At 37.7% G+C, this 19,900-nt stretch overlaps 1 protein-coding gene across 1 annotated transcript; it reads right to left on the reverse strand.

Moving 5' to 3' along the window:
* Positions 1 to 168: 168 nt before the first annotated feature.
* On the reverse strand, positions 169 to 17,548 carry C3AR1 (complement C3a receptor 1). The gene is made up of 2 exons (XM_069106113.1): positions 17,395 to 17,548; positions 169 to 3,439 (listed from the first exon to the last, which is right to left on the reverse strand). The coding sequence occupies exon 2, from the start codon at positions 3,427 to 3,429 to the stop codon at positions 1,996 to 1,998; it is 1,434 nt and encodes a 477-aa protein (XP_068962214.1). The 5' UTR covers positions 3,430 to 3,439; positions 17,395 to 17,548; the 3' UTR covers positions 169 to 1,995.
* Positions 17,549 to 19,900: the final 2,352 nt, after the last annotated feature.

The following is a 19,900-nucleotide window of genomic DNA, read 5'->3' on the forward strand; positions in this document are numbered from 1 at the left end:
ATAATTAAACATAACTCCCCTCCCCTTGGAGTAGAAAGGCAGGGGACTATTGGACAGAATATTGTCAGATACAGTCACCATATCAATTGTGTTTCTTTGACATAAAGGAATATTTGATTTTGGGTGTTGGAAGTTGAATGACTTCAATATAAAGGCAAAAGACATCAATAAAACATTTTCAGTTTAATAAAATAATATCTAAAGAATATTATTTGCAGATAAATCAATACTCTTTACACACAATAGGTACTCAATAAATATTTGCCATTTTACTAATTGGCTAAACTCTAGACAGGCCCTCATAGGGCATATGCACTATGCTCTGCCCCGTTGTATTCTATACGTTACACTTTATCATCAAGGACTTCCAAAATTTCTTTTTTCACATTTTAAAAATATAAAACATGAATACATCAACTGTTCATTTTTAATAGAGCAGAATAAATGATATTAAGTGGTAGCAGGGAGAGGATTTAGTTTAGAATGAAGCACTTCAGAATGGCGAGAGATTGTAGCCTCTAGGCGTCTAGGAATTTTCATCTAGACCTGAACTTGCAGCCAACCTAGCATCCAATGTTTGGAAGAGCAAAGAGTGACCAACATTCCAGTCTTTTAGAACGACATTTTTGATCTAACACAGGAGTAGCTGGGCTCATCTGGCTTCCTTTGCCCAAAGGAGTCATGCCTCCTTTGGATATGAACTTGGTGGGATTAATGTTATGTAGAAATTGTACCAAGAAGGGGCGGCCAGGTGGCTCAGCGAGTACGAGCACCAGCTCCAGTGTTGGGATGACCTGGAGATCGAATCCCAGGCCCGGACACTCAGCACCACACCCAGAAATAACTGGCCGTGTAACCTTGAGCAAGTTACTTAACCCCGATTGCTTAAATAAAAAAAAAAAAAAGAAATTGTACCAAGAAAAAAAAATTATGCTAACTTAATGCTCTCAGAGTGAAGTGGTGTGGTGAGAGTGTGTCCCCAAAGTGTTGGAGGGAGGGATCTTTGTACTTTTGTTCTTGCTTTCTCTTTGAAAGATAAAAAGCTAAAAAAATGACAAGAGTAGTTAAACATTAAAATAGATTTTTAATGGGGCAGCTAGGTGGTGCAGTGAATAGAGCACCGGCCCTAGAGTCAGGAGGACCTGGGTTCAAATCTGGCTTCGGACACTCAGCACAAAAACTAGCCGCATGACCTTGGGCAAATCCCAATTGCCCCTCCAAAAAGCAAAAAAAAAAAAAAAAGGTTAAAAAAATCAGATTATCATCTGTTTCAATTGGCCTTATAGATCTTATCCTTCACCATCTCTTGTCAATAAACCTTTAACTCTAGTTTTTATGCATTAAAAATAAACTTAAGTTTCATATCTACCAGAATTTTAAGAGTTCGAGGTGAAATCTTGCTGTACAATTCCTTTACAGATGAGGAAACTGGGAGCTTAATTGACTTGTCCAATGTCATGCAATCCTGTACAAACATAGGGATTATTATAGATCAGGTCTGACCATGTTGGTCAGGTATCTCAGGTTCATTGTTGGAAGGAGACAAGACACTTGCAGCTTACAGAAATTGCTGTAGCAGGGGAAGGAAATTTGGAGTGGGGAAGGGATCTAGGATACAGCTTTGACTCATGTGAGCATAGTTCTGCTGTGTTGTTGTTAGTAATGCTTCTGATCTTTGGGCAGAAATCTAAAAGAGAGACTCCAGGTCCTTATGTTCTGGATGTTTTTGTATTCAGCAAGTTCTTGAGTATTTATTGAGGAAGCTCCCTCAATAGCTAAAGCCTGAATTCCCCGAATCAATTAAATTTTAAAACTAAACTAACTTCTGTGGGTTGGGTCCTTAGAATATTGCTCCTAGCACCTAGAATGATTTCTCATGGTTCCCTCTAACCATCCAATTCTATTCCAAATCTAGACACCACGAAATCTTCCACTCTGAAACATGCCCTAGGATATACCTTTACTGGGGCCGTGGGGTGTCCCTACCACATCTTCTCACACAGCTGTACTGACAATGTCTTGAGTCAGTGAGGTTTTGTTCTGGGGACAACTAGAAGATTGGACAAGATCCTCACTGAAGGCAGCCTCCAGAATGCCCTGTATGGACTGTTTCGCTTTTCGCCTGAAATCCTTCCCCATGAAGGCATAGAACAGGGGATTAAGGCAGCTATTGGCAGATGCCAGTGCAATGGAGAGGTTGTCCAATGCCATCACTGCCTTCCCAAGTGGAGTATATGGAGATGCATACAATGACAGGACCCCAATAATATGATATGGAGTCCAGCAGACAAAAAAGGTGACTACTATCACTATAGCCACTCTCAGGGTTTTGCTCCTAGATTTAGCAAAGTGACCTCTGTTTAAACGAAAAATAATGAGGGTGTAACAGATCACCATGATGATGAAGGGCAGCAGGAAACCTACCACCAATCTTGTGATTGTGATTGCCACCAAGGTTGTTGGCAGTTGGTTCCCAATGAAATCATAATTATAAATAAAATCTGAATAATTTACTGTCACTTCAGGCATATCTAAAGGATTGCTGGAAGCCCTAGGTAAGTCAGGTAAAACAATAGGAATCTTTGGTAATTCAGAATGAGGACGTTTCTCTGGGAGTTCTGACAAATCAGAAAAGGGGTGATGACTATATGAGTTAACTGAATCCGCAGTGAATGTACTTCCAGAATGACCTCCAGTAACTTTAGTAGAGAAGAAAACATTAGAAGTTCTAGGTGTATCAGTGGTGGTAGAAGGCCAGGGATAAGTATCTCTCCTGGAAGACCAAGGATGTAAGATATCTTCCATTGTCCCAGTCAACTCAGATGTAGAAGGGTTCTCAAGTGAACTTTCTTTTACAAAGCTAGGGTTAAAGTAAATATAATCTTGTGAATCGTACTCCTCAAAGTTGTAGGTACATGTAGTATAGTTGTTGTCAGTAAAGGTTTCCCGGTACAAAAACCCAGGCATGCACATTGCAAAAGCCAGGACCCAGATGCCTGCACAGAAGGCAAAGGCCATCCTCACAGTGCGATGATTCTGGCACCATATTGGTTGGAGCACTACAACACAACGATCAAGACTGATGGCTGTCAGTAGGAAGACACTGGCAAACATATTGAGTACGATGATGGAAGGGATGAGCTTGCATAAGAGCCAACCATAGGGCCAATGCCCCTGGAGGACTATGTGAATAAGGGAGAAGGGCACAGAGAGGCAGCAGAGGAGGTCAGCCACGGTGAGATGGAGGAACCATACTGTGTTCACTGTATGCTTCATCTTCAAACCAGTCACCCAGAATACCAGCCCATTTCCTGGCAATCCCAGCAAGAAAGTGAGGCTGAAGATGGCTATGGAAATAATCACTTGGGGTTCCCTCAAGGGCTGGAGAATCAAATCAGATGAACTGGTATTGGTTAGAGTTGGAGGCATCCTGCAGATTCTGCAAAAGAAGCATAGGAAATGCAAATTCTAGTCATACCTCCTCACAGACTTCTTGTCCTTTACAAACCATTCATTGAGGGACTATCTTCTCTTCTCTACACTTTCTCTCTTGGTGAGATCATCTTCTCCTAGAGGTTCAGTTATCATTCCCAAATCGATACATCCAATCTTAATCTTCCATCTTTCAGAAGGAATACAGTCTTCTTCTCAATCCAATCTCTATTGTCTAATATGCAGTTCTCCTAAAGTTTCACAGCAAACCATCCCTTGACATTGTTAGACTAATGACAGCTCATTATCCCAAATTTTTCTACCTTCTTAATAAAGAACTCTGAAAATTTTCTGACTACAGCCTCCTATCCTTCCATCATTGACTATTCATCACTTCTCTTAAACCTCTACATCCTCACCATGATCTCCAATGCATCCAATCTTCTCTGTTCTCCCATCCAATCCATTTACCCATTCTGTGGCTTCTTTTTTTCCTCCTTTATAGCCTTGACCCAGATGTTGGCTATTTCAACTATACACCATCAACCAGAGCTGAATTCCTTCTTCCCTGTCCTATTGCCACTTTTCCAGAATCCAACCATCCAACTTCTTCCTCCCTACGCATAAGCTGCCTGTTCTTCCTGGAGAATAAATGGGGTTCACTATAAATTTGTCATCTAATTGCAACTGGGCCCTCACTGTTACATGACAACCTTTTATTCTTTCCTTATTGGCTATCATAATCTCCACACCAGCCATCGTAAAACTTCTCTCTTTTCAGACCTCCTGTACCACTTCCTCTTGGCTCCCTCATAGCAGACTTCACTTCTACTTCACTGGAAGCCACACCTCAAAATACTTCTTTACCATTCTCCATTCTCCTCTCCTTTGCTCAAGGCTCTAATGAAGCCTGATTCCTTTCACTTATGACCCTGATTTCATCTTTCCCTTTTTCTGTTGGAAGTTTGACCCTTTGGTCATTTTATCTTTTTCTCATCTTCAGTCTGTACTTGGTCACTGATTCTTTCCCTGTCTCACATCTTTTCCATCCTTAAAAAAATCTTCAATTGACACTGCCAACCCTTCAAACTATCATTCTAGTTCTCTTCTGTCTTTCAAATCCAAACTCCTAAGAAAGCTTTGTTTATACTCATTGATCCCATTTCCTTAATTCTTACTTCTCAATTCACCACTAACTTCTCCAGTACATATTCTTCTATTTTAGCTTCTATGAAACTGCTCTCTTGGTCCTACCTAATTGCTCCTTATTATCCTCTGCTATATTATCTTCCATATCTGTATATCTTCCATCTCACTAAGTGTAGAAGTCCTTCAGGCTCTATTTTGGGTCCCTTTCTCTTTTTTCTCTAGATGCATGGTCTCCTTTGGTCATTTTATCAGCCCTCATGCGTTCAATGCTCACTTCTATGGAGATGACTGAAATCTATGTGTCTAACCCCAATGGTTCTCCTAATTTCAGTCCTACATTATCAATTGCTTGCTACACATCTTCAAGTGGATGTTCCATAGACATTTCAAATTCAACATGTTCAAAGTGAAATTCATTCTATTTCCCCCCAAACCTATTTCCCCTCCATTTTTGTTGACACTGCCTTTCTTCCAATTACCCATGTTTATAACTTTGAAGTTATCCTTGACTCTTCCCTTTTCCTCAATACTGATATCTTCTCAGTTGTCAATTTTTATGTATTCTACATCTTCAACATCGCTCTCATCCATTACTTTCTCTCTATTTACACGGCCATCTTAGTTCCGATTCTTATCACCTCTTCCTTCATACAGCTACAAAATGGATGTTTCTAAAACACGGATTTGACCCTGTTGCCCTTTCACTCAAAATTCCTCAATGACTTCTCATGACCTTAGTGAAAATACAAATTCCTCATGCTTGACATTTCAGCTCTTTACTTTGTGCCTTTGCACAAATGGTCTCCCTTGTCTGAAAGGCTCGTTTTTTTTTTTTTTTTTCTCATTTCTGCCTCTTAGAATTCCTACCTACCTTCAAAGAACAACTCAGGACCATCTCCTTATGAAGTGTTTCTTCATTCTCCAGTTACTAACACCCTGTCCCTCCTCAAATAAAATTTTACAGTGGAATGCAAATTACTTGAGATAAGTAATTTGGAGGGGAATAGGAGGGCAATTTTCATTTTAGGAAAAGGGAGCAAATCATACCCTAAAGAATCTTAAAATCATCTATTTATTTTAATACATAGGATGATCTTAAAATCTCATTATAAATGAAGATTTCAACAATGACCAAATAGCTTTTCTTTTACGATGGAAAATGTACCTTAGCAGAAGAATGGGGTAAGCAATTTTGATATGGTTTAATCTTGTGACAGCAGTGGTCTTGTTATGGTCATGCTTCTACTGATAATAGGCAGAATGTCTGATTTTTGCTTTTTTTTTTTTTAGGAGGGCAAAGGCAGGGCAATAGGGGTTAAGTGACTTGACCAAGGTCACATGGCAAGTAAGTGTTAAGTGTCTGAGGCTGGATTTGAACTCAGGTCCTCCTGATTCCAGGGCTAGTGCTCTATTCACTGTACCATCTAGCTGCTCCAGAATGTCTGATTTTGACCAGGTGAAATTGGTTTGAGCTGTTTTCTTTGCCTTAAGTAAGTTTTTTGCCAGTTGAGTAAGGGATTTTGTGCCACAATGTTTCATTTTTCTTTTGTTTTGTTTTTAATTACATAACTCAAAAGAATAGACATTACTCTTATGAAACACGCAAAAGTTATAGCTTATAAAGAGCACATTTCACTGACCATTAGGGGCATTGAGGTGGCTATTGATGTAGAGAAGTCAAATGTTTCAAGTATCAATCAAGCCCATAGTGGAAAAGGATTAATTTAATTGAAGCTAAACAGACAGTGAGGTTGAAAATCCAAAACAATACCAATACTTGATCAACTCTTGCTGCAAAAATAACCTAATTAATCCTTCAAAAATAAGCAAAGACCTTTAGAGAGATCTGGTAGCTAGAGGTACTATTACTGATTCTTCCACAGTATGGCACATAGATTTATTGAAGTTGTAAGAAGAGTTTTTTTCTTTTTTAAAACTGTTTTGGAGAAGATAATACAAATACTGGATTATTGACAACTGGATAAAGGTAATTTTTACTAATGAAACTAATTTTTTCATTCAAGATTATGCCAAAAATCATTAGTATAATTAGTTCAGTTGAACCTATAAGATCTGAATATCTTCTTCAGGTTCTAAAATATCCTCCCAAAATATTTTGGAAATTTTAAGATTTTCATTGGGTCCAGATGTCCTATCTCCATTGAAGGAATGATGAACTCTGATAAACATATTGATATCCTAAGAAGTAGAACTGTTCTGTATAGAATACTGCAGCACAAACTTGCACTACACCTTACCTCATGAAAAGTTAAGAAATTTATCCAAGAGAGCTAATTCTGCTTCAACAATCTGAGAACTTTTTGACTTAAACCCCACTGAAAACCTATGAGGTACTAAAATTCCAGAGAACTGATAATGAAGCAAGCTACCCTATATTCTGACAGAAGGAAGATGGATTCAAGATATAGAAGGGGACACACATTTTTTTAAACACGATCAATGTGTAGATTTGTTTTGCTCAACTATGCTGTTTGTTGCAAGAACTTGTTTTTCTTTTTCTTTTTTTTTTCAATTGGGCTGGGGATTGATGGCGGGAGGAAGAGGCTAATGAGTGTTTTTAAAAGAAAAGAGGATCCTTTATGTATATAAAAGAAAATGCACAGAGGAGTACAGAAAGATGTTCAGAAGAAAAAAGGTAAGCAGAACAGCTCTGAAAATAAAATGTTGACATTTGCATCATTGAATGGAAATGGTTAAACCAATTGTGATACATCATGTCATTGAATATTACTAGGGCATAAAAAAATGAAGATTTCAACAATGATTAATTAGTTTGTTTTCTTTTTTTACCATTGAAAATGTACCCTAGCAGAAGAATGGGATAAGCAATTTTGATGTGGTTTAATTTTGTGACATGATAAATACAGAGAAGCATGAAAAGGCTTACTAAACTGATTCAAAGTTAAGTAAGCAGAGCCAGAAAACAATATACACAGTAACCATAATAGTATGAATGACAACCACAAAACAACAAAAGCCCACAAAAATAAAAACAATAAAAAATGAATGTTGTAAAATTATGAAGAATAAATTTGGCCCCAAAGACAAGATAGATTCTTCTTTATTCCTTTTCAATATGGGAGGAGGTTCTCAAATGTGAACTGTTGTATATGATATACAATCTATCAAAAATTTCAATGTACTAAGCTTTTTTTCTCTTCTACATTTTTTCTTTTCTTTTTAGAAATTCTATATTGTAAGAGGTGGTTCTCTAGGAGGCAGAAGGAAAAATAGGAAATCAAAACAATGTAAACAAAAGATATCAATAAAATTTATTGAGAAAACATGTTGAATTTGTTTTCAACTTTAAAAAAGAAACTATGTAATAAGTATTTATGGTTTCCTATGTAATCTTTTTTCTATTCTATTTTGTAGATGGAAATGTCCCTTTTGTGTGTGTTTGTTAAGTGAAGAATAAAAAAAGAAAAAGAAAACATGTGGGTCATAATCAAGGCTAGATTTTTAAAAGCGGATTAAAGCTATACTTAATCTATAATTTGATATGTTGTTTTATGATAAAGATTTAACAGATATGTGTCAAAATCTTGTGAACTCAGTGTCAAATTTTACAAAACAAGTAACTGCAGCAAAAGGAAGCCTTATTGCATATTCATTTTTTTAAAGATGTAAAACTTTATAAAGTTTGTTGTGCAAGTCATTACATTTAATTATTTTTACTTTCTCCCAGTTAATTTGCACACTACAGTATATGCTTCATATTTATTTATTTGTGTGCATGATTAGAAAGTAAATTCTCTGGGGCCAGTAAGTCTTCTTAATGTCTTGCACTTAGTAGGGACAAATATTTCTTGAATTGTATCAAATTAGTGGATTGAATCTCCTGAACAAAACCATATATCTTCAAATGTTTGCTGGACATTCAATTCACATCAATCCACCAAGCATTTAAGTGCTTCGTATAGTCTAAGCATTATACTGGGAGCTGGGGATAAAAAGAAAAAGAAAACTACCTGCTCTCAAGGAGCTTACATTATCTTGGAGAGAAACAACATACACACAAATTCAAAATAATTTACATGGTTGGGGGTAGATAGGAATTATTAATAATTGAGGAAAATGGGAAAGACCCCTTATAGGAGGTGAACTATGATTGAACTAGACCTCAATGAAAGGTAGAGATTTTAAGACACAGAGATGAGGAAAGCACCTTCCAGGCATGGGGGAACACTTGTACAAAGGCATAAAGATAAGAGGTAGAATGTCCCATATGGGCAACAGGTGTTACATAACCATATGGATTAATTTTGTTATTTTGTCTTTTTTTAATCCCTCATATCAATCCAAATCAAATGATTCTACCTCAATGACATCTCTTACCACTCTTTCCACTCACAATGTCTTCACCCTACATCAGGTCCTCATCACCTTTTACTTTTATTCAATTAAATAAATATATGGTTTTTCTTGTAGTCATGCAAAACATTCATAATAATCATGTTGTGAAAGAAAACATAGACAAGAAAAAAAAACTCAAGAAAAATAAAGTTAAAAAAATATGCTTCAATCTGTATTCAGATACCATCAGTTCTTTCTCTAGGGATGGATAGCATTTTTCATCACAAATCCTTCAGCGTTGTCTTGGATCATTGTATTGCTGAGAATAGCTGTTATATATGGATGATCCCAAATATCCTCTTCCCATGTAGGAATGTAAACAGTTTAAACTTATTAGGCCCCTTATTTCCCTTTTCTGTTTACCTTTTCATGATTCTCTTGAATCTTGTATTTCAAAATCAAATTTTCTTCAGTATTTTTTTGGGTCTCCTTTAGCAGGCTGTTGACTCTCTTTTCATGATTTTCTTGCATCATTCTCATTTCTCTTCCCAATTTTTCCTCCACTTCTCTTATTTGATTTTCAAAATCCTTTTTGAGTTCCTCCATGGCCTGTAAGCAATTCATATTTATCTTGGAAATCTTTCTTGGAAGCTTTTGATGCAGGAGTTTTGACTTCGTTGTCTTCCTCCCGTTTCATGCTTTGATCCTTTTTGTCCCCCAAAAAGGATTCTATGGTCTGTTTGTGCTTCCTTTGCTTGCTCATATTACCAGCCAATTACTTGACTTTTGAGCTCTTTGCCACAGTAGAACTCTACTTCCAGATTGCAGAGAGCCTTGTCCCAAATTGCTGGGGTTTTTGCAGCTGCTGAAGCTATTAGGAAGGTGCCCTCTCTGCAGCCCCTACAAGCTCAGGTTCACTGGCCACACACCCCAGGATGACCACCCAAGACCACGATCCAGATCCAAGTAGATTAAAGCAAAAGGGATTACCCTCTGAATGTTCACTTAGTCCCCCTACATCTGTAGGCTAGGAGATCTGGAGGCAGCCACATGGCAGCAACTGCAGCCTCTGCGTCTCTGCCACTTCTCACCCTGGGGGCAGGGGCCAGACTGTGCTCTTCTCCACCCAGTTCCAACAAAGTTCCTGACTGACCTTTTACTTTCTTTTTGGCATTTATAGGTTGAGAAGTCATGGAAACTGCCACCACTGCTGGTGATTCACTCTCCTGAAGTCTGCTCTGGCCACTGCTAATTGTGGCTGCCCTGGGGCTGGAACCGCATGGCTCACAAGGGACTGCGCTCAACCCTCAGCTTGGTGCAATAGATCCTTCCTGTCAGCCTGCTGGGCTGCCTTCAGTGGGAGCTTTGTTTCTCTCTGTCACTTTGTGGGTTCTGTAGCTCTAAAATTTTAGTCATTTTTTTTACATGCATTGGAGGTGGTGGGAGCTGGAGTTGTGCAGAAGTCCTATTTTTACTTTGCCATCTTGGCTCTGCCCCCAAAATAAAATTTTCTATTCAGTTCTGTTCTTTTCATCAAGAATCCTCTAAAGTCCTCTATTTCAGATCCCTGTCTATACACAAATCCAAGTCGCAGATCTTCTATTTCATTGAAGATCCATTTTTTCCCTGAAGGATTATACTCAGTTTTGCTGGGTAGGTGATCCTTGGTTGTAATCCTGACTCCTTTGCCCTCTGGAATGTCATATTCTAAGCCTTCCAATTCTTTAACGTAGAAGTTGCTAAATCTTGTGTTATCCTGACTGTGTTTCCATAATACTTCAATTGTTTCTGGCTGCTTGCAATATTCTCTCTTTGACCTAGGAACTCTGGAATTTGGCTACAATATTCCTAGGAGTTTTCCTTTGGGGATCTCTTTTGGGAGGTTACCAGTGGATTCTTTCAATATCTACTTTACCTTATGGTTTTAGAATATCAGGGAAGTTTTTCTTGATAATTTCTTGAAAGATGATGTCTAGGCTTTTTTTTTATCATGGTTTTCAGTGAGTCCAATATATTTTAAACAATCTCTCCTGGATTTATTTTCCAGATCAATTGTTTTTCCAATGAGATATTTCACATTGTTTTCTATTTTTTCATTCTTTTGGTTTTGTTTTATCATTTCTTGGTTTCTCATTAAGTCATTTATTTCCATTTGCTCCATTCTAATTTCCAAGGAATTGTTTTTTTCAGTGAGTTTTTGGACTTTCTTTTTCATTCAGCCAATTTTTTCTATTTAAGGCATTCTTCTCCTCATTGGCTTTTTGGACCTCTTTTACCATTTGGGTTAGTCTGTTTTTTTAAGGTGTTATTTCCTTCAGTATTTTTTGTGTCTCTTTTACCAAGCTGTTGACTCACTTTTCATGATTTTCTTGCATCACTCTCATTTCTCTTCCCAATTTTTCCTCTACCTCTTACTTGATTTTCAAAATGCTTTTTGAGCTCTTCCATTGCCTGAGACCAATTCAGAGCTTTCTTGGAGGCTTTGGAAGTATGAGCTTTGACTTTGTTATCTTCTGAGTTGTTTTGATCCCCTTTGTCACCATAATAACTTTCTATAGTCAGTTTTTTCCTGTTGTTTGCTCATTTTCCCAGCTTATTAGTTGACTTTTAAGTCTTTGTTAAAGTAGGGCTCTGCTTCCAAGGTAGAGGATGCATTGTCCCAAGTTTCAAGGGGTTTGTGCAGTTATTTTGAAAGATGCTTCTAGGGACCTGTAAGTTTTCAGTTCTTCCATGGTGGTATGATCCAAGGAGAGGTGTTTACTCCTCCCCTGGCCTGTGCTCTGATGTTTTGGAGACCACAAGTACTCTTTCTGCCCTAGAACCGTGAGGAGGTCCCCACTGCACAGTAGCTGCAAGCTCTGCCTTGCTAGTACTCCTCCTCACCCTGGGAATACCACCCAGGACTCAGATCTGAGGATGGGCAAAGCAACTGAGTCCTGCCTCAATGCTAGCAAAAAGCCCCCTGGAATCTCCTTCTGACCAGTTTTTTAACTCCTTTACCATCTTTGGGCTGAGAGCTCTGGAAGTAGTCACTGCTGCTGCTGATTCAGTCACTCACAAGGCCTACATTTGATTTGCTGGGGTGGGGCTGTGCTGGCATGATCTGTCCTGGACTGCGCTCCTACGTCACTCTGGTGCAACATACCTTTCCTGCTGATCTTCCAACTTGTCTTGGTCTGGAAATTTGTTTTTACTCTGTCTTTTTGTGGGTTCTGCTGCTCTAGAAACTGGAGTAATTTTTTTATTTGCTTTTTTGGAGGGGGAAGGTAGGGCAATTGGGGTTAAGTGACTTGCCTAAGGTCACATGGCTAGTTTTAAGTTAAGTGTCTGAGGCCGGATTTGAACTCAGGCCCTCCTGACTCCAGGGCCGGTGCTCTATTCATTGTGCTACCTAGCCACCCCCTGGGGTAATTTTTAAAACGTATTTGGAAGAATTTGGGAGAGATTTCAAACAAGTCCCTGCCTTTACTCTGACATCTTGGATCCACTTCCAATAAGCATATGTTAAAAACTTACTTGGGGTGGGGCGGGGCACAGCTAGATGATTCAGTGAACAGAGTGCTGGGCCTGGAGTTGGGAAGCCCTGAATTCAAATTCAACCTTGGACACTTACTAACCATATGACCCTGGGCAAATCACTTAGCCTCTGTTTGCCTTAAGCCACTTTAGAAGGAAATGGCAAACCCCTCTATATCTTTACCAAGAAAACCCCATGCACAGTATGGTCCACAAAGTCACAGAGTCAGACACGACTCAGCAACAACAACAACAAAATGCTTACTACATACATGGCAATGAGGTCTCATTAGACTATTGCAATAGCCTTCTTACCAATCGATCTCCCTGTTTCTATCCTCTTTCCTTTCTAGCCCTTCACACATATTGCCAAAATAATCTAATCATAGATCTGACCATGTTACTCCCTATCCAGAAAATCTTCAATGCCTCCCTATTGTCTCTAGAATGAAATAAGAACTCCTTGGCCTAGCACTTAAGATGCTTCTCAGTATGGTTTCAACCTACTTTTCTAAACTAATTTCATATTATTTGATTCTTTCATTTCACATTACAACCACATTATACTACTAGTTATTTTTTTAACTCAACATGCCACTTCCCATATCAACATATTTGTATAGACCAAATCCTATGCTTGGAATGGACCCTCACTTCACTTATATTTCTCATAATTCTAATGACCCTTAAAGCCTCAGTTCAGATGTATAGCCTTTGTATAGCCTTCTCTGCTTCCTATAATTGAAAATGTTCTCTCACTCTTCATTCTGGATCCTTCCTCTGCCACCCCTATCACTCCCTGTCTTGAATCATACCTACCCATATGCAACATCAGAGTCCTCCTTCCAATTTGCCCTTAAATTCACCTTCTTCCCTCCTCCCATTGTAAGTTCCTTGAGAGCCAGGACCATTTTGTTTCTGACTTTGTACCCCTAAGATCTAATGTAGTGCCTTGAACATAATAGGCATTTAATAAATATTTGTTGAGTTTAGTTGTTTGGTCAATTATTCTCATCTCACCATAAATAGAACCAGAGACCTGACAGGATCTCAAAAGTTCATTTTGTACCTCTGTAGAGTAACACTTAAATAATCCCTCAGATATTTTAAATTACTTTTGAAAAAAATCTCCATCAATTGAAATGCAGTAACCTTCTTTGGAAGGCCCCCTCTCTTCTGCTTCTTCAATCTTTCTTCATTGTATCCCTTCTCTACTCTCTATAAACATTCTCCACGGCCCACTATATGAGAATATTTTTCTTCATGTTGCAACACTCTAAAGTCCTATCTCTTTCTTTATAGCATCACATTTCTCAAGAGTATTCTATCCTCCTGACATCTGCTTCTTCACCAGCCTTTCATGCTTTAACTCCTTGAAGTCTGGTTTCTTCCTCACTACTACATTGAAATTGCTCTTTCACAGGTCATTAATAACATCCTGGTCAACAAATCTGATCATTTTCCCCTCAATTCTTGTCATTTTTAACAGCATGTGACACTGTTGCCCATCCCGTCCTCTTTAAACTCCCAAATTTGGCTTCTGTTACCTTGGCATGTCTTGGTTCTTTCCTTACCCCATTGTTGGACACTCTCCAAGGTTCTACTTTCAGCCTGTTCTCTTTCTATATGCTATTCCTCCCTGATGTTATATGATCCTGCATATTCTACATCATTGTGTAGTTGATTATTGAATAGACATCTTCAGTGCTGACCTCTGAACCAAGGTTCAATCTTGCCTTTACAACTACTTACTGAATATTGCCACTTCTGTATCTTGCTGGCACCTCAAACTCAACACATTTAAAACAAACTCATATTCCATCTCAAATTGACTCATACTGCTGGTTTTCGCTTTTCTCTTAACATCACTACCATTTTTCTAATCAGTTAGATCTTAGACTTTGAAATAACTTCTATGATTTTTCCCTTCTTCAACAATCCATATCCAATCACTCTAAAAGCCCTGTTTATTTTCATTTGTCACATTTCTTTCCATTTTCAAGACGATCAAACTAGCTCAAACCATGGCCACCATTATTTAATATCTGTATCATCTCAATAAACTTCTAACTATTCTTTGAGTATTGCCTCCCTCCACTATAAACAGGGGTGTATTGGTAAATGTTTAACAATCAGCTATATGAAAAAAAGTACAAATGATACACTAAGTTTAATCTGCAATGTTAACATTTTTCCATCACTTTCTAATGTCTAGACAATCAGCAAAACAACAAATTCAGTCCAGATTTGTAATGTATGCCTGTTTCTGATGTATAAATACTCACATGTAAAATTTAAGTCAGCTCTAACAAGATAGTTGGAACTGGCTCTAGCATACTTTTATCTAATTAACTACCCTGAACACTAATGTCAGAGTAGTCTTCCCACAGTGCTTTTGAGCTTTTGAACACATCGTTTCCTCACTCAAAAAGACTTTGGTAACTCCCCAGTGCCTGATGGATAAAGTTCAAGCTCCTTTTGATATTTAAAACACACCACAATTTGACTACAATCTACTTTTCCAGACTTTTTCTACTATCTGGACACATTAGATGAATCATTATTCATTGTGTATATCTATGTATATATATATATGTTCATATATGATATATTATGATATATGACATATTATACATATACACATATATCTAAATATATTTGTATATCTATACTCTACCTATATCTATGCATATATTGATATGTATATATATGTTTATGTATCTGTGTATATCTATATTTTATGTATCTATATCTCTACCTCTATCTCTATATATCTATATTATCTATATTCATATCTATAACTAGATCTCTTTTTCTATCTATAGCTTTACTTGTATCTTTCTTTTGTGCTTTCTAGCTTGGAAAGAGGCAGATGATGTTTAATCAGAAGGATTAGGTTTGAGTCCAGACTCTCCCACTTAACAGCTGTGTAACTTTGAGCAAGTTACTCAATCTCTCTCATTCTTAGTTATTCAATCTATAGAATAGGGACAGTATTATACAGATTATATATCCCATAGAATTATCATGAGGAACAAATGAAATATCATGTGCAAAATATTTTGAAAACATTAAAGAAAAATCAGCTATTATAATTATTACTAGTTTTTCAAGTAATGCATCAAATGCCAATTCCTCCATGAAGCTATCCTTCACCTAGAAGAGATTGTTTCCTACTTCAACCTCTTTTACTTCTTTATGCCACTCATAGAATCATAGATTTTAGGAAAGGAAAATTCATGATTGGCTAGCTCAACCCTTTTATTTTCTAGTTGAGGAAACTAAGGCTTAGAGAGATGAAGTGACTTTCTCAAAATCACACAGGCAGTAACAAGCAGAGTTGGGATTTGATTCCAGATCTTTGGACCTCCAAACTAGCATTCTTTCCCCTATTTCATACTGCCTCTCTGGCACCAATCACATATTGTTTAGTCTTATAGTTATTTGTGTAGCTTCCTCTTCAACCCTTCTTGACTTTAAGTCTTTTTGGGTTAATAACTGTGCCATTTACCTTTATATTTATATAGTTCTGGCATGATATTATATATATAGTAGTTCTCAGGATTCGTTAAATAAATGCATTCAAAAAATTTTTTTTCATTAAGTCAAATTTTCTTTTTGGCTCCCCAAAGCTCCTTGAGTTACAACATAAGTTCATTTTCATAGCCTTAACGCTGCCTCACCAAGTTTCAAGATGCTGACTTATCAAGTTTCCCTTTGCTCCTTTCTTCTCTTTTTTTTTTTTAGTTCCTTATTTTAATCTAGTATGTCAACATTTTCCCCTTTTTTAGATGTTCCAAAGATATTTTTGTAAATTGAAAACATTTCTGCTGAACTGGCAAATGCTAACACCAGGGCATTTGATCATTAGTAAACTGGATGGACTATACTGAGTCAAGAAGTTCACTGACAAAGAAACACGAAAGGTCCCTTTCACTTAAAATCTATGATCCTATGAGTGGCATAAAGAAATGTCCTTTCCAACTCTGATGATTGAATTCTCTAATTCTGTCTCATGGTTCTACTAACTCAGCTCTGAGTCTCACCAATGTTTCTTCCACCCTAAAATACAGGTACTCATAGTCCAACAAAGAATTAAGGAAATAGTACATTAGAAACATCAGAGCAGAAAGGATATTAGGATCAAGCAGGCGGGGGCGGAGAGGAAAAGAAGGGAAAGCAACTACCTAATTTTAGTCAAAGTGGAATGACAAGGATTGGAGAAGAAACAAGCTAGTAACTCAGAAGACACTGAGTGACATAGAATACATACTGTCATATATTTTTTTGCCTTTTGGAAGGCAATTGGGGTTAAGTAACTTGCCCAAGGTTACATGGCTAGTATGCTCTCTTAAATAATATATATCTTCTTTACAGAAAAGAAATATTTTAAGGACCAGGATTAAAATGACAAGTTTTTAAACATCAGACCCAATTTATTTTTACATATCTATATTTTACTTTGGTGGGTAGAGAGAAGGGGCAAGAAAATGTTCTTATGGTAAAGTCCCTTTGAAAAATTTAGTCATTTTGAATATTTAAATTTTATTTTTTAGCCTGGTAACTTAAAAATAAATAAAAGCCTAAAACCCAATGTCTCCATTGTTTGGAAGAAGCAGTGGTGAGAGAAAAATAGTGTAAGTTATGCACTGATTAAATGAGAGAGGAAATAGGCAATGGAAAGAACAGAAGATAAAAAAAGAGAGGGGCAATGTCTAAAGGAAGATTATAGACTATCAAGGAGTTGGGAGAAATGAAGCCCAATGAAATGGGAGCAATGAAAACTTGAACGTGAGAGAGAATTAGTCTTGCTAGAGAAAGGCATAAGACATAAGAGATACAGAGTTTCCCAGGATAAACTGATTAAGGAAAAAAGACACTTAGGAGTTCATGGAAGAAATGATCGTGATGGGAATGAAGAATGGAAAGAAAGACATAAGGAAATGGAAAGACCCAAACAAGTGAATCTAAGTTGCTTACCAAAGGACAATCAATAGCTTGTTTGTAGTTGCGAGCAGGATTCAGTCTAAATCTAGAAGTCCTCGCCACATCCCTCTCTGGCTCTCACCAGAGAGTATATATTTGGTGCATTTAGGAACTATGGTTTTTTTTTTCCCTAGTGAACAATAGTGTGTGTGTGTGTGTGTGTGAGTGTGATTGTTTTTAAAGGAGTCATCTCTGGCGCCTTGCTTTGTGGTATAATGTAACAGGAAGGGTCAAAATGAGTAATCTCCAAATTTTGCAATTTTGCTCAGATAAGAGAGGTAGAAGAAGAGGGGGAGTCGTTAGAGGAAGAATTAGGTGTGGTCCTAAAAAATGAGGAAATCTGTTATCAGATATGAATTTTACATATGTGTATATTCCAGGGGGATTCTATATTGAAGCACACATACATATAATAAAGTTTTTGTATTCAAACACACAGAATTATTTTTGGTTAGACTGACGGGAATAAAAGATCACTGATTCCAGCTTAGTTTCCTGAACACATTGCATAAGGTCATTGGTTGTATCTAAGTAGTGTTGTTTTGCTTCTTTAGACCCAATGAAATATTATGAAGATTGGAAAAATAATTGCCAGTTTTTTCCTTTGATTCCTCTGGGATAAAGCACCTAGAGAAATGTAGCACTCCAACCCCTATGTGGAACCTCTCTAGACAAGGTACCCCAGGTTCAAAGTAGTCTGTGGCTCCATATCCACTCAAAACCATAGCTCCAAAGTACCAAAGCATTTACTTTTAAAACTACTCTGCCAGAGGACACAATTGACTCAAAGCCAATGAAATGGCCTAATGGAAAAGAATTTTGGTATTGATAATATTTTCCTTACCAAAAGGTGAGTTCTTTTGGAACATAGAATAGCTATAATCCACTTGTGATCTCCTGAAAGAAACTCCAAAATGAAAACTCTCAGGAACACTAAAGTCAAAATCTAGATTTTCCAGGTCAAAGAAAAATTATTACAAGCATCTAGAAAGAAAGAATTCAAGTAATGAGGAGCCACAGTCAAAGTCACACATGATTTAGCACTCACCACTATAAAATAATTGAGAGTTTAGAATGTCATCATATTCCAGGATGCAAATGATACATGTTTGCAAGCCAAGAATAATCTATCTAGCTAAACTGAGTGTAATCCTATAGAGAAAAATTTGACTTTTAATAAAATACATGACTTCTAATAATTCTTCAAGACCAGAGGAGTAGAAATGTTTAATTGCAAACACAGGTATTCTAGAGAAACATAAAAATGTTAGCACAAATAAACAATCATAAGGGACTAAACAACTAAACAGTTTACATACTAATTTGGGTAAATAATGCATGCTTCCACTCAGAACCCTATTAACATCAAAGGTTATGGAAGTGTAATTAAAGACTGGTCCTGGGAGTGGTTTTGTTATGTTTGATTATCTTTTTTTTTTTTTGCCTTTTGGAGGGCAGTTGGGGTTAAGTAACTTGCCCAAGGTGACACGGCTAGTATTTTTGTGTGGGTGTTAAGTGTCTGAGGCCAGAACCGAACTCGGGTCCTCCCGACTCTGGGGCCGACGCTTTACTCACTGCGCCACCTAGCTGCCCCTTGATGATCTTAAAAGAAGACTAGATGAGGAGGGGAAGAGGAATACCCTCTGGAGGGAAGGAAAGGAAGGTTAAGGAAAATTCTCTCACTTAATATGGGTCCACAAAAAAGGAGGAAGGGGTGAAGGGAGCAGTTGATACTGATGTGGATATAAAGGTGCCCTAAAGATTAATAGTAATGACTACTTTCCTGGGCCCCCTGAGGGGCTTTAAGGCTCATTCTTAGCCCATCCTGTAACTTGAGGGTGCCTTAGTGCCCCTTCCCCTTATCTCAATATACCATGCAACCTGTACCAAAAGAATTGCTTTTGTTCCCCTTATGCTGTGTTCCCCAACCTGTGTCACTCATCTTCCCCATCCTGTGTCATGACAACCTTTCCTTATGTTGCAAGCAACCACCTTCCTCACACTGTTTGTACCTATCCGGTCCCCAAATCTCCAAGCCCCATTAGAAACCCTAAAATTACATCATCATCCTATAGGCTATGTAACTTTGTGTGTATATAAGTCTGGTCTTTTCCCTATATCAATGCCTTTGTTTAGCTCTTTGCTAAGTCTCAGGCCTGCATGCTTTTTTTGTCAATAAAACTCCCTTTGGCTAAAGAGAAGGTCTGATTGAATTTTTTCAAAACTGAACCAGCTCTCCCTACTCTGACTTCGTCATTTTGGTACTGAAACTCCGGAGTCCAAATATTAATTGGACTCTGAGGATCTTCTCCTAGCCACTGTGATAACAGGTAAGCAGCCTTTTCTTTGTTCTCTTTCCCGGACCTTTCTGCTCCCACTGTCTCCCTAGCAGCGAGACCCCTGGAGTGCCCAGACACTGCCAGCGGCGTCTGAAGTTCCACTGACTTCTGGGTGGTCAGTTGGACTGTGAACCCTCGTATGAGGGTACACCCTTGTGCTG

This window comes from Petaurus breviceps, unplaced genomic scaffold, assembly GCF_028583685.1.
Source record: "Petaurus breviceps papuanus isolate PSGF00001 unplaced genomic scaffold, PetGlider_PUasm1.0 78, whole genome shotgun sequence".
NCBI classification, from domain to species: Eukaryota; Metazoa; Chordata; class Mammalia; order Diprotodontia; family Petauridae; genus Petaurus; species Petaurus breviceps.

Coding starts and splice junctions, on each gene's coding strand:
- C3AR1 (XM_069106113.1), bottom strand. CDS start 3,429: ATGCCTCCAACTCTAACCAATACCAGTTCATCTGATTTGATTCTCCAG.